The sequence below is a fragment of the Tiliqua scincoides genome, chromosome 7 (assembly GCF_035046505.1).
Source record: "Tiliqua scincoides isolate rTilSci1 chromosome 7, rTilSci1.hap2, whole genome shotgun sequence".
Classification (NCBI taxonomy): Eukaryota; Metazoa; Chordata; class Lepidosauria; order Squamata; family Scincidae; genus Tiliqua; species Tiliqua scincoides.
The window spans coordinates 78,915,838-78,931,430 of record NC_089827.1 but is presented as its reverse complement, the minus strand read 5'-3'; the positions used below and the strand labels follow the sequence as shown (position 1 = coordinate 78,931,430).

At 45.4% G+C, this 15,593-nt stretch overlaps 1 protein-coding gene across 3 annotated transcripts in view; it reads left to right on the top strand.

Moving 5' to 3' along the window:
• The window catches only part of GRIP1 (glutamate receptor interacting protein 1), a 295,235-nt gene that overhangs the window by 161,012 nt on the left and 118,630 nt on the right, over positions 1–15,593 (top strand). For all 3 annotated transcript variants that reach the window (XM_066633205.1, XM_066633204.1, XM_066633203.1), the window contains exon 2: positions 2,822–2,902. In XM_066633205.1, the coding sequence (XP_066489302.1) occupies positions 2,822–2,902 (81 nt within the window). The remainder of the gene's footprint in view (positions 1–2,821; positions 2,903–15,593) is intronic.

Genomic DNA, 15,593 nt, shown 5'->3' with positions numbered 1-15,593 from the left:
CAGTCTGGTTCCGTTCTGGTTCAAGTGGAGCCCGTCCCTCTTGTACAGGCCCCGCTTGTCCCAAAACGTTCCCCAGTGCCTAACGAATCTAAACCCCTCCTCCCTACACCACCGTCTCATCCACGCATTGAGACCCTGATCTCCGCCTGCCTAGCTGGCCCTGCGCGTGGAACAGGTAGCACTTCAGAGAACGCTACCTTTGAGGTCCTGGCTTTCAGCTTCCTGCCTAAAAGCCTAAATTTGGCCTCCAGGACCTCCCTGCTACACTTGCCCACGTCGTTGGTGCCGACATGCACCACAGCCGCTACCTCTCCCCCAGCACTGTCTACTAGCCTGTCTAGACAAGAAATGATGTCAGCAACCTTCGCACTAGGCAGGCAAGTCACCATGCGGTCCTCACATCCGTCGCAAACCCCCCTCTCTATGTTTCTAATAATTGAATCCCCCACTACAAGAAGCCCCCGACCCCCCTCCCGCCGAGGAGTATCCCGAGTGCGTTCGGATACGGGCCCATCCCCTGGAGAAGGGGTCCCCCCTAGGGGATTGTTTCCCTCCTCTCCAGGATGACGTCCTCCAGTCCCGAGACTTCCCACCCGGGCAGCTGAGGAGCTGCACGCCTGAGGTTGGGACGAAGCCTGATCGTCCCCGGAAGTCTCCCCACGGTCCTCCTCTGCCTGCCTGCGCTTCTCCAGGTCAGCCACCAAGGCTTCAAGGGAGTGGACGCATTCCCTGAGACCCTGGAGCTCCTTGCACCGAGGACACACCCATGACTTATGCCCCAGAGGCATATAATCATACATGTGGCACTCGATGCAGAACACTGGATAGCCCCCACCCTGCTGCTGGCTGTCTGACTGCATAGCTTTTGTTGTTGTTGTTGTTGTTTTATTTAGGGGTCCTTTTATAAACCCTACACTGTATAGCAGCCCTCTTCTCAAGGGAAGAGAAGGGCAGTGTATGGGGCCCTGGCCTCCTCACCCTGCTGCTGAACTCGCCCAGATGCTAAACTCTCGTGCCTTACCTGGCACTTAGTTCCCGAGGCACTTGGTTCCCAGAGGCCACACACGTGCATAATGCATGAGAACGAAAGACTTTTCCTATATGAAGTGATTTGCAACGGAATTCAAGATATATAAGTGGTAAATACTGTAATCAGAAAAGGAAAAATGAACCCTCAAGAGGGTCAGTCAAAATAATCTTTTTAATTAATCTGCTGATTTTTACTGCATCTTGGGATGCCACCCTGGAAAGCTTTCATGTTTGATTTTTTAATTTATTTGATGCATTTATACCAGGTCTTTCCCCACACTGTGGGCACCCTTTGATCTCCTCCATTTACTTTTTAAGCATGTAAATGCATATGGTTAAAACTAATTGGCCCCTCCAGTTCAAAGAAAAAAAAAGCAAATAGCTATATTTGATGGTATGCCAACAGCTGCCTGAGAACCAGAATGGAATCTAATTTCCCATTATTTTTTACTTCTTATTGAGCAACTGAAGTAAACACAGTTGAGTTCTGTGACTTCTACAGGCAATTTCTTGATTCTCATGAGGCTTTGACTGTGCTTGAGTTTCAGTACCTTAGTGCCACTGTCCTGAGTATGAAATGTTGCAGTCAAGCTCTTCTTGAAAGTAAATCGTTCCTTGCCACTTAAAGACGTATTTCACCATTTTAAAAAATTCTGATACAAGTGCAAGACACAGGCAGATTATTTTTTTAAATGTAACTTTCTATGAACTTCTTTCTGTTAGTTAAAAATTAAAGTTCCTTCTATCTGCAAAGTACATATTCCTCTTTAGTTAGGTTTCTGAGACCCCTGGGCCAAATTATGTTATACACATGCAAATATAGCCTGGTTGTGTGTTCCTTCACCCCCCCTTTTTTTTTTTTTTGCTTTGAACGCACTTCAGGAGGGGGTGAGTGAGAATCAAGAGGTAGTGAGAAGTAAAAGATACTTATCTTTCCCCATGTCTCCTCACCCCAAAATCTCTTGCAAGTGGCTTTCTAAACATAGGATTTCCAGTGCGTGTTTGCGAGGGGCTGGAACAGATAAAGAGCATCCTTTGCTTGTGTGAGGTTTCAAGTTCAATCCCCAGCATTGATAATTAAGAAAATTTTCAGGTTGTAGGGAAAGATCTCTGCCTTCCTTGAAACAGCACTGCCAGTCAAGCACTAAGTTAGAGGGACCACTGATCTGATTCAGTATAAGGCAGCTTTCTTTGTTCATGGAGTGCGTTTGCAAATCTTCAGTTTGTGAACCTGATAAATATACAACATCATGCATACTTAATTAGTAATTTTTAGTAGTTAATAGGACTAAGGCAGCGATTTTCAACCTTTTTCATCTCATAGCGCACTGACAAGGCACTAAAATTATCTAAGCGTACCATCAGTGTTTTGACAATTGACCAAGCACACTGCACTGCTGGCCAGAGGTTCAAATCCCTAACAGCCCTGATAATAAATGACCCTCTCCAAACACCCGTGGCGCACCTGTGGACTGCGGCACACCACAGTGCCACGGCGCATTGGTTAAAAATGGCTGGATTAAGGAATAGATGTAATGACTGCTCACTAGAGGCACACGGATTGAAGCAGACATTCCTACATCCATTCATGTCACGTTTTCCTTGGCTCTTAGGACGTTGACCAAAACGGCACTGATGACAGTGAGCATTTAATGGAAGGGTGGCAGTGGTCTAATTCTAATCTCAAATGTTTCTCCTCTCACTGAATAGCAGCAGTTCAGTTCATCGAGGAATTCAGCTGAAATGTATGCCACACTTTGCAACTGAAATTGTCAATTTTCTGTTGTTTCAGATGAGAGCCCATATACTAAATCTGCAAACCAGTCCAAACCACCCGAAGGAGCATTGGCTGTAAGGCGACAGAGTATTCCAGGTATCCTGCTCTTTCTAGTTTCCAAGAGTCATTCTTAGCTATTGGGAGTACACCTTTGACTTAATTGGAGGGGTTTGTTCTCCTGTTGAAATTCACTTCAAATTGTGCTGGCAGGTTACATTTGTGGTTTTTGCTTCTCTGCCCTACTCTTGCTCAGATGTTACAGCAAGCAGTGAGAAAGAAAACACAAATGAGTCCTGCTTTCTCTTTTCACACTTCCTATTTAAATTGTTATTCTTACTTACCTTTCCTGCAGTAAATGCATCAGGGGCGTGAAGCTTCCATATCTCAAAAGTGGGTGATGACCGAATCTTGACTTTGCATTTTACCCAGGAAGCCTGGGCAGGGGAAATGCAAGTTTCTGCCTTTTTTTGTTATATATATTATGTTGCGCTTTGTACAGCCCATGCTCGTTCCACGTGGATCAATTCTACCATGTGCTGGATGTGTTTAAATATGGAGATTTTTCTGGAGGGAGAACTAATGGCTTTGCATGTGACTTGAGCACTTTTCGGATGATCAAATGTGCATACAATGAATGCACGTAGAGGGAAGTAGTATTATGGCAGCAGTCACAGACGTGTGCTAGACCATTTGTGTGTTCTCTATGTGCATGCAAAACATACACATCTAGGCTCTGTAATAGTAGTCATACTATTGCGATACCATAGTCTTTCGAGACTGAAGGTTGCCAATACAATAGTAGTCAAGGAATGTGCTTTTGGTAGAGTCCCCAGCCATGCGTGCAAGCTTGTTCACTATTCATGTGGTTGATTGTCTGAAGAGTGATTTGAAGTCTTGCATTTCTTTAAGTAAATGAAAGCATAACAATGAATGATCCAGGTGGTGATCCACAAACCATTTAGAGTGATTGTGTGCATTCTTAAGATACCTTTTGTCAATAATTAATCTCTTCATAACCTTATAAATCAGATCTAGTTTGGTGTTTTGTCTCCAAAAGCAGGCAGGAAGCAACAAGATTCTTGTGAGGTGGCTCGTCCCTTTTCTGACATTGCTATTTTTTTGCAGTAGACATTTTGCACTGGAAAAACTCATTGAGGCCCTCATTCTGTCTAGATGTCAGCAGCTTTCAAAGCAGAACTCTGAGGGTTGATGCATGTTAGGCATCTATTTAAACAGTTGCCTTCATCAAGGAGCGGAGCAAAGGACATCTGAAACATTCAGCTTAAATCTGGGATTGCAAAAGGCCAGAATTCTGGTCTTCTGGTTTCAAGTGCCTTTTGCTGAGTTGTATCCTAAGGCCCAAACCCTAACGAACTTTCCAGCACTGGCATAGCGGTGCCGATGGGGCATGTACTGCATCCTGCAGTTGAGTGGCAGTCACAGAGGTCTTCTCAAAGTAGGTGAATGTTTGTTCCCTTACTTCGGAGCTGCATTTCCCTTATGTCAGTGCTGGAAAGTGGGTTAGGATTGTGCCCGAAGAAAGTTGGCCATGACTTACGGCCCAATCCTAAAGGCCTTGTCTGACAGCAGATCTTCCAATCCACTGTCATTAAAGGCCTAGTGACCATCACACCACCATTGCACTCAATGGGGCTGCTGTGGAAATGGCCAGCGGCACACCATACACACAAGAATTGCCTATACAGCACCATCACAGCTGAATGTTTCTAGTTTCAAAGTAGCCTTCTGCATAACTTTATCACTGATTTTTGTGGGTGAGGTCAGAGACTCATAAGGGAACAGGTGGGTCAGTGTGGGTAGTTCAGGGGAAGGAGGAGGCAGATCCCAGTGGAAGCAACTTGTGCCAGAATGCTATCACCCCCTTCCTCTCCTCGGACTCACACCAACAAAGGTGGTGTAGGTCCCAGGAGATCCATTGCCAACCAGATGGTGTACCAAGGTGTACATAAAAATGTTTTCTGCTTATCTCTTCTGGACAGAGTGGATAGAGAGATGCTCTTTACACTCTCACATAACACCAGAACCAGGGGACATCCACTAAAATTGAGTGTTGGGAGAGTTAGAACAGACAAAAGAAAATATTTCTTTACTCAGCGTGTGGTTGGTCTGTGGAACTCCTTGCCACAGAATGTGGTGATGGCGTCTGGCCTGCACGCCTTTAAAAGGGGATTGGACACGTTTCTGGAGGAAAAATCCATTATGGGTTACAAGCCATGATGTGTTTGCACAACCTCCTGATTTTAGAAATGGGTTATGTCAGAATGCCAGTTGCAAGGGAGGGCACCAGGATGAGGTCTCTTGCTATCTGGTGTGCTCCCTGGGGCATTTGGTGGGCCGCTGTGAGATACAGGAAGCTGGACTAGATGGGCCTATGGCCTGATCCAGTGGGGCTGTTCTTATGTTCTTAACTACAATTCCCAGGAGGCCTTGCAGGTCTCTTGTTGTCTGGTGTGCTCCCTGGGGCATTTGGTGGGCCGCTGTGAGATACAGGAAGCTGGACTAGATGGGCCTATGGCCTGATCCAGTGGGGCTGTTCTTATGTTCTTATGTTCTTGACCTTCTGGTCATACACCCCCACCATCACTATACGATGCAGCATATGCTCTGTCAGCATGGCTGCATGCTATGGAGTGACGGGATAGGACTGGGTTGTAAATGCAATTGAAATTAATGGAATTTAAGTTAGTAACGATTGACTTGTTTCATTGGTTTCAATGGTGCTCAGTGATGGCTAATTTTCTTCCTTGTAACTAACTTTCTTGAGACAGAACCTGTAGTATTTATACTTCATCCTTCTATCACCTAGAAACATTATTCTGGGGTGTCTTCAATGAAATGATCCTCCATTGATTTGCGCAGCTGAAATATGCACAACTTCTCATGGAAAGTCTTAATAATAACTGTACCCATTGCTATCTGTACTGCATAATCTTTGTGTGAGCATGTTCAAAATGCAACAGCCTTTGTGATACTTGATTGCAGCAATACCCGGAATGACTTTATATGCAAGCTGTGAGCAGAATGGAATGTGTGGCCCACTTCACAGGGAACTGAAATCACAGGGACCAAGTTGTGAAGCAAGATCAGTGACAACTTCCACTGCCCTTTCAAGATAGACGTGTGCCTGTAGAGTTCCATTCATATAAGTACATTGGAGCACCGCTGCTAAAAACGCTCAGCAATTCCCTCAGTGTGTCTCTAGTGACTGTCATACATAGATGACCCTACAGCAGACTCACAATATATGATTTTATCATTGACTTGACCTCTTGCTGCTACATCTTATGCTTTGAAATAGATAGGAAGACAGGGATCTTTTATGAATAATAAGAGACCTGTCATCCAAAGCACTGAGACTTCCCTGCCAATTCACAATGTCACTTCTGGTCACATTTTCCACTGTTATATCATTGATATAATTTCAGTCTGGAGTCCCAGAATAATGAATGGTCACTCCTTTAACATCAAACACACATGAGAATGTAATATAGCACATCTGTTGAGGTGGAAGGAAGGTTTTTAGGAAAGAAAAGGCAATGTTCTGTGTGACCATAAAGGTCTGGAAAAGGAAATTAATTTCTAGAAAGGTGTAGAGTGCTCAGTTCTGTCACATTACATAAGAACATAAGAACAGCCCCACTGGATCAGGCCATAGGCCCATCTAGTCCAGCTTCCTGTATCTCACAGCGGCCCACCAAATGCCCCAGGGAGCACACCAGATAACAAGAGACCTCGTCCTGGTGCTCTCTCCTACATCTGGCATTCTGACTTAACCCATTCCTAAAATCAGGAGGTTGCGCATACACATCATGGCTTGTACCCCATAATGGATTTTTCCTCCAGAAACTCGTCCAATCCCCTTTTAAAGGTGTCTAGGCTAGACGCCAGCACCACATCCTGTGGCAAGGAGTTCCACAGACCGACCACGCGCTGAGTAAAGAAATATTTCTTTTGTCTGTCCTAACCCGCCCAACACTCAATTTTAGTGGATGTCCCCTGGTTCTGGTATTATGTGAGAGTGTAAAGAGCATCTCCCTATCCACTCTGTCCATCCCCTGCATAATTTTGTATGTCTCAATCATGTCCCCCTCAAGCGTCTCTTTTCTAGGCTGAAGAGGCCCAAACGCCGTAGCCTTTCCTCATAAGGAAGGTGCCCCAGCCCCGTAATCAGCTTAGTCGCTCTCTTTTGCACCTTTTCCATTTCCACTATGTCTTTTTTGAGATGCGGCGACCAGAACTGGACACAATACTCCAGGTGTGGCCTTACCATCGATTTGTACAACGGCATTATAATATTAGCCGTTTTGTTCTCAATACCCTTCCTAATGATCCCAAGCATAGAATTGGCCTTCTTCACTGCCGCCGCACATTGGGTCGACACTTTCATCGACCTGTCCACCACCACCCCAAGATCTCTCTCCTGATCTGTCACAGACAGCTCAGAACCCATCAGCCTATATCTAAAGTTTTGATTTTTTGCCCCAATGTGCATGACTTTACACTTACTGACATTGAAGCGCATCTGCCATTTTGCTGCCCATTCTGCCAGTCTGGAGAGATCCTTCTGGAGCTCCTCACAATCACTTCTGGTCTTTACCACTCGGAAAAGTTTGGTGTCGTCTGCAAACTTAGCCACTTCACTGCTCAACCCTGTCTCCAGGTCATTTATGAAGAGGTTGAAAAGCACCGGTCCCAGGACAGATCCTTGGGGCACACCGCTTTTCACCTCTCTCCATTGTGAAAATTGCCCATTGACACCCACTCTCTGCTTCCTGGCCTCCAACCAGTTCTCAATCCACGAGAGGACCTGTCCTCTAATTCCCTGACTGTGGAGTTTTTTCAGTAGCCTTTGGTGAGGGACCGTGTCAAACGCCTTCTGAAAGTCCAGATATATAATGTCCATGGGTTCTCCCACATCCACATGCCTGTTGACCTTTTCAAAGAATTCTATAAGGTTCGTAAGGCAAGACTTATCCTTACAGAAGCCATGCTGACTCTCCCTCAGCAAGGCCTGTTCGTCTATGTGTTTTGAGATCCTATCTTTGATGAGGCATTCCACCATCTTACCCGGTATGGATGTTAGGCTGACCGGCCTATAGTTTCCCGGGTCCCCCCTCTTTCCCTTTTAAAAATAGGCGTGACATTTGCTATCCTCCAATCTTCTGGTACCGTGGCTGTTTTGAGGGACAAGTTGCATACCTTAGTTAAGAGATCTGCAACTTCATTCTTCAATTCCTTAATAACCCTTGGGTGTATGCCATCAGGGCCCGGTGACTTATTGATCTTTAATTTATCAATGAGGTCTGAAACATCTTCTCTTTTAACCTCTATCTGACTTAACTCCTCGGTTAGGAGGGGCCGTTCGGGCAGCGGTATCTGCCGAGGTCTTCTGCCGTGAAGACAGATGCAAAGAACTCATTTAATTTCTCTGCCATCTCTAAGTCTCCTTTTATCTCCCTTTCCCTCCCTCACCATCCAGAGGGCCAACCGCTTCTCTGGCGGGTTTCTGCTTCTAACATATTTGAAGAAGCTTTTATTATTCCCCTTAATGTTGCTGGCCATGCGTTCCTCATAGTCTCGCTTGCCTCCCCTATCACCTTCTTACATTTCTTTTGCCACGTTTATGTTCCTTTTTATTCTCTTCATTAGGGCAAGACTTCCATTTACGGAAGGAAGCTTCCTTGGCCCTTCACAGCCTCTCTAACTTGGCTGGTTAGCCATGCGGGCACTCTCCTGGATTTAGTGGAACCCTTCTTTCTTTGCGGTATACACCTCTGCTGGCCTCTATTACTGTTGTTTTAAGCAGCCTCCATGCACTCTGGAGAGACTGGACTCTTTTTACCCTCCCTTTCAACCTCCTTCTAACCAGCCTCCTCATTTGAGGGAAGTCCGCCCGTCGGAAGTCAAGGGTTTTTGTTAGAGATTTGCCTGGTATTCTTCCCCCAACGTGCACGTCAAAACGGATCGCAGCATGATCACTGTTCCCCAATGGCTCAGTAACGTTTACATCTCTAACCAGGTCCTGCGTACCGCACAAAATTAAATCCAGAGTCACCTGTCCTCTGGTGGGCTCCTTGACTAACTGATCTAAGCCACAGTCATTTAGCACGTCAAGAAATCCGGTTTCCTTATCGTGACCAGAACACAAATTGACCCAGTCAATATGAGGATAATTGAAGTCCCCCATGATTACAACCCTGTCCTTCCTTGTCACCACCCTGAGCTGTTTCCTCATTTCAAGGTCCCCATCAGATTTCTGGTCTGGAGGACGATAGCATGCCCCCAGTATTACATCACTGCACAAGCCTGGTAATTTAACCCACAGAGATTCTACGGTGGAGTCGGACCCACCTTCAATCTCTACTTTGCTGGATTCTATCCCTTCCTTAACATAAAGGGCCACCCCACCTCCAACACGCCCCTGCCTGTCCCTCCTGTAGAGTTTATAGCCCGGGATTGCGGTATCCCACTGATTCTCCGCATTCCACCAGGTTTCCGTTATGCCCACTATGTCAATATTTTCCCTTTACAACATTACAACATTACAACAAAAGCCTACATGCAACCCTATACAGCACCATAACATTTTGTGGCTGAATTTTTCTCGTTTCAAATTTGCCTTTTGCATGTCATAATAACATTATCATGGGTCTGAGGTTGGCCAGATCAGACACTGTCTGGGGGGCCAGGAGTTCCTCTGGACCCACCTGGCTGACTGTAGCTGCTGACTCACTTATTCATGGCAACAGTGGTGTGATGTGGTCAGCTGAGCATGTTGCTCTGTTTTTGCTTTCTTCTGGAGAGCCTTGGTCCTTGGAGAGCAGGTGTGATTGGCTGGAAGAATGGAGGAGGATCAATGCAGCTTTCCCACTGGTTTGCCTCCTTCCTCTCCTCCCATCCACAGCCACTTGGGTTGCTCTCCAGGGATCTGGGTGCTTTGTGAACAGGCTAATTTGCTGTGGGGCGATGGAGGAGAAGGAACTGCCCACGTGAGACTTGCCTGGGCAGTTCTTCCATTGCCCCCCCTCCCCGTATAAATTGGGTTGCCTGCCAGCCCGCTTGCTTATTCACCCATGACACCAATAACAATAGAGGAAAGGCACACGAAGGGAGGGGAAAGCATTGGTCCAATGTGTGCATGTGCATGCACTCAGAGATTCTTACAGTAAAGTCCCTGCAGTTGTGATGCAACCTGCATGGAAGCTGTGGATTTTGATATATACCATAACAGTCTTAAGTAAACGAATGTAATGGGGAGAAGGAGACAGATTTATCTTTATTTTCTAGTTTTAGATCAAACAGAGAAAGTATCTGTAGGATCTCTCTGCATTGCTTAATACCCAAGGTGCAGGGGGGCAGGGGCAGATGGAGTTTCTCCTTTCATGTCACTACCAGTTGCTCACCCCAGATAACTGGCTCCTAGTTCATTGAGAGATCACCTGCCAAGTGGATGAGGCCTCGATCCAGAGAAGAAAGGGCTGTTCAGACAGGATGCCTCTGCTCCTACAAGGCTCTACCATCCCAGAACCCACTCCTGGTGCCTCCATGTAAAGGAGAGGGGGTTGAAGGGTCGCACCTGGAATGCAAAAAAGTTCAGGAAGGCCACAGCCAGGTAGTATCCCTTTCTGTTTGTCCTATTCTTGTTTACCCTGTTACTTGGAGAGATGAATTAGAGATGGCAAAAAGGCTCCGTTGTGCATAACATCTGCACTTTGCTGCCAGAGATTATTAGAAGCCTCCTTGCAAGGGAGTGGCGTCAGGAAGAAGGTCTCTCTCTTCTCTTGAGGGCTCCCTGAGGTATCTGGTGGGCCGCTGTGAGATACATGAAGCTGGACTAGGTAGGCCTGATCCAAAAGGGCTCTTCTTCTGTTCTGCAATTGACATTCTTTTCTGTGGATATTTTCTGCCTTCTACCCTCAGAAAAATGGTTCACAGTGAATATCGGTCAACTCTGATAGATACTACTACTCCTTAGCTCCAGTAAAAGAGATATTTTAGTATAGTTTCTAGAAAGTGAAACTGGAATCTTGTGCATCTGTGTATACACATGTGGAGCAAGTGTGGCCAGTGTTGGCCACTGAGAGAGTGGCTGGAGGGTGGGATGGGGAGGGAGGGGGAGAGAGAGAGAGAGAGAGAGAGAGAGAGAGAGAGAGAGAGAGAGAGAGAGAGAATTGGTAATGGAAGTGTTCTTAAACTGATGGGAGAAAGATTACCTCCAGAACTGGTAGACTCCAACTGAAGAATGTAGAATCCTTCAGAACAATCTGGGAATTATCGATCTTAAAAAGATATGAAAACTAGATCAGTGCACAGTGAGGCTATAGTGAACCAGAAATACCTACATTTTTAGTTTTGGGGCTTTTTAGTTTTGAAAAAAATATTGATTGATCAATTACAATATTTATATACCACCTTTCTTGTAGACTTGGAAACTTGAGTCTTATAGACTCCAGGTGGTTTACATAGGCATCCATGTTGGCAGCCTTCAGTTTCGAAAGACTATGGTATCGCGCTCTGAAAGGTGGTATCGCGCTACATAGGCAGGCTGACCATAAAGTCTATTGTTTTCAAATGGGGTTTTTACAAGTGTTATTCAATGAGAGAAACTCATGGGATTTTTCATTTCTCCAGATGTTTCCCTTCATGGCACAATCATCATCCTGGCTGCAAAGCCCTTGCACTTTCCAGGCCTCCACAGGAGCTACAAAACACATCTCAGACTGGTTCTCAGGATGTTATCCATTTTCTTGCCAGTTGATTCTGCCACACTTCTCCGTATTCCTTTGACTCTTGCTAACAGCTTCCAGTCACCCATCCAAGGCGAGACCCAAGCTGATCCTGCTTACCTTTTTCAGGCTAGGTGACAGCTCAACCACCAGACCACACCTCCTACCCAGACATTTTGTTGCTACAGACAGCTGCCCTAGAAACCGAGCTGTAGAACCTGGAAGAGCTTTTCCAGCACTTTTCAACTGCTGTGCTCCAAACTCCTGTGGCATACCTGTGGCCCTTTTGCTTTCGTGACACACCAGCGTGCCACAGTTGAAAATTGCTAGCTTGCGTTCTAGAGAAAAATATTGGAAGGCATTTTAGGCACACTCTTGTGTTTTAGGGTGCGGCAGTTATTGAGGAGAAGAGGGCGATGAGTAACTTTACTGCTGGCTGCACTAAGAGCCTTTCTCCATGTAATTTGGGCTTGCTCTAGGGACCCTGCGAAGTCAGAATCTTTTTAACCTACCTTTCCTGCCCAGGCCTACATGCAGTAATGGAACTGCAATTGCTTTTGCTCTGCCTGGTCTATTTATCTGCAGGTCCACCTGCTCCCATTTGGCCTCCCACTGTCCTACTTATTGGGGGGAAATGTTAAAATATGGAACCTTATTCTGCAGCATGCCCAAAGAGCTAGCAAAGACTGCAGATATCCACAGAGGAGTATCGCAAAATGGGTGAAATGTTTGTGAGTATCCTCACCACTGAGAAAAGTACAGGCACAGAGTCTTGCTAATACAACTCTGTTTACCCCTGCCTGCTCAGGACTGCAATCTCAAGGGATGGCTTGCATATACTGTATGAACAAACATCCCAGATCAAACTCTATGGATTCCCCTCCAACACAATAATTTTCAGTGGAAGCAGTGCCCATTTTTTTCTGCTCCTCAGTCTTCATTGCTGAGCAATGAAGCGTGGTGTGATCTCTGAATGTGATATGATTTCTTCATCAGTGTAACTGCTGCATGAGGAAGGAACTGCTGGTTTCTAGGTAACATCTCATTTGCCCTTATCTAATGGCGAAGCTAGAGGGAATGCAAAGTACTAAGTTTTGAAGAGAGCCCCACAACAGCATTCAAGCGGCCCCTCCTCTTCAGAGCCATTCTGGGGCTCCAAAGGGGAGGGGGAGGGCCACTTGCACATCATGGTGAGGCTCCCTGCAAAACTTAGTGCTTTGCACCTGCTTCTAGCCACACCACTGCCCTTATCTTGTTTTGCCTCACAGTAGTGATGAAGGAGGTCACTGTTCTTTCCATTTTACACACAGGATGCAGAGGCTAAAAATACAATATGCCTAAGGGCCCAAACCTCAGTGGCAGACCTGCCATTTTGTGAAAGGGGTAAATGCCCCAGGTGCGGAGACTCGCGCACCTCTAGGACAGTGCAGAAGCCTCACTGAGACTCCTGACGCAGTCAGAAACTGTGCTTCCTGTTTGCTGGAAGTATAGAGTGCGGCGCCTCAGGAGGCTTTCCCAGTGCGTCCTGGGGTTGTGCAAGGCTCCAGAATGTTGTGGTGAGTGATGGGGAGGGCAGATTTGTACACGAGGGGCAGCGGCATCCTATGGGGGGTGCATCGTGGATTTTTGCCCAGGGTGCAGGGCTGTGGAGGTCCGCCACTGCCAATCCTATCTGACTTTCTAGCATTGATGCAGCCACAGTGCAGCCCTGGGGAAGGGAACAAACATTCCTTTACCTTGGGGAGGTCTCCCCACCACCTCCCCACCACAGGATGCAGCACATGCCCCATTGCCATGGCTATCTCTGTGCTGAAAAGTTGGATAGGATTTGGCTCTTATTCTACCTGTCACCCAGATTGGGCTTAAGCCAAGATATAATTCTCAATTTGCTGAGCTATGTGGTTTATTTTTTGCACACTAATTCCTCTTTTCCAGTCTTTTCAGAATATATATAGTCTGATACTAAGGACTTTGTGAGCACATGATTTCAAACTTTAGATGAGGTCATTTGATAGAAAAACTGTCCTGTCCATAGCAATACATTTTTAGGGAATTTTAATGTTTATATTTTTATAATGTCTGTTGTAAGTCACTTTGAATGCCCACTTGGGAGATAAAGCAGGATATAAATTTACCTGTCATGCCTAACCTTTTCCCCAGAGAACTCCTGGCAAGCTTCCAAGCAACTCCAGGGTTCTCTGGAATCCAGTTTGAGAACCACTGTTCAAAATCTGTTTAATAATGGTGAAAATATGTTAGTAGAAAAATATAGGTTTGCTTGTTTTTCTTATCTTTGGGGCTGTATTGCACTAAGGGAACACATTCAATTAAATGCTGTAATAGGAATGTCTGAAGAAAGATGTATCTCAATGATATCTCACAAATGGTTCTGCTGTGTGATTATTTTTGAAATGAGCTTAAGGTTTTACAAAAAATTATGAGCAGGCGATAGCAATAAAATCTATATAAGTTCATGAGATTTCCACAATGTATATACCACTGAGTGATTTGGCTTTAGAGGGACAATCAGTGTCCTTATGCCAGTTATTTAACATGTATATGTTTCTTGTTTGGAACTAAGGGTCCAGTTCTATCCAGTTTTCCAGTGTTGGTGCAGCAGTGCTAATGGGGCATGCACTACATCTTGTGGTAGAGGAACAGTCACAGAGGTCTCTTCAAGGATGCGGCTGCATTATGGCAGCTCCGGTGCTGGAAAGTTGAACAGAATTGGGCCTCAGTCATTTTACAAATGCCTCCTACTCTGTGTAGCAAATGTTCTTGTTATATGTGCTACAGAATTGAAAGTAAAGTTTCCCAAGGTGGCCATTTGCTGCCTGAGATTTAATGTACTAGAATATAGGTCAGCTGGCAGCTAGAGATCTTAAAAGGCCGTGATACCGTTTTCAGTATGGTACAAATGTTGGTTGTAACGGAAAATCTCTATGACCATAAGAAGGAAAAGTCTGTGGAAATTACAGTACTAAACATTGTAGAAAAATACTGAGAAAAAAAGTATCTGCAAGACTATCAAAAGGATACAACAAATGCTGTACTTACATAGTTAGCATATTGCAGCAAACAGCTCTAATCTGAACAAAAGCAATTTGGGTGCTAAAAAATAATGGAACTGTCAATGCAATAAATAATGCAATGCATTAATGCAATGATACAAAATAGTGCTGAATAGGGCAAACTGCTATCTGGATGTTTTTTTTTCCCCTCTCCAAAAGTTGCAGTTGCATCACATACTTTCAAATTGTTCTTATAAGGTCAAGCAGCCAATTAGGGGCAAATCAATTTTCTAACTCCCAAACTATATAAGCCAAATTGCACCTCTAGGTCATATGTGGTGCTGAAATATGGCTCTACGATGGCTTTTCCTAACTGAAGAAATCTCAAAATGACCTTCTTCTTCTTATTTAGGATGCCCCCAAGGCAATTCTTCATTCAAAAACAGGGATTGCCCATGGCAGTGGGAGTGATTACACTCGCTGATGGATGCTGAGAGATGCCTAAACTACAGTAACTACTTTGTTCCAGATGACCTCTTGGCTTATGTGATTCTCCAGGCTTTCTCAAGCCTACCTTCCTCACATGAAATTGGTAGTGGCCGAAATAGTAGATTAAAATAGATCTAGAAAGATGTTAAAGCAGTATATCTTTGCTGTGCTCTCAGGAGTTGAATCAGCCCTCTGGAATCATCTTTATAACAGCCCAATCCTAACCAAATTCCCATGCTGTGATGCAGTGGAGCTGCTGCAATCTCCACCACATCCAGCCTGGGAATTGTGGCTACTGGAGATCTCCTTGAGGTCATCCCTAAGCTATCCTGTGGAGTGCCTACTTGCTCCAGCAGGCACTGGCCTCTGCCTGGCAGTGGCCCGATCCTCGATAGGATTGGGCCGTGTCTTATTATGTTTATTAAGAACATAAGAACAGCCCCACTGGATCAGGCCATAGTCCCATCTAGTCCAGCTTCCTGTATCTCACAGCAGCCCACCAGATGCCCCAGGGAGCACACCAGACAACAAGAGACCTCA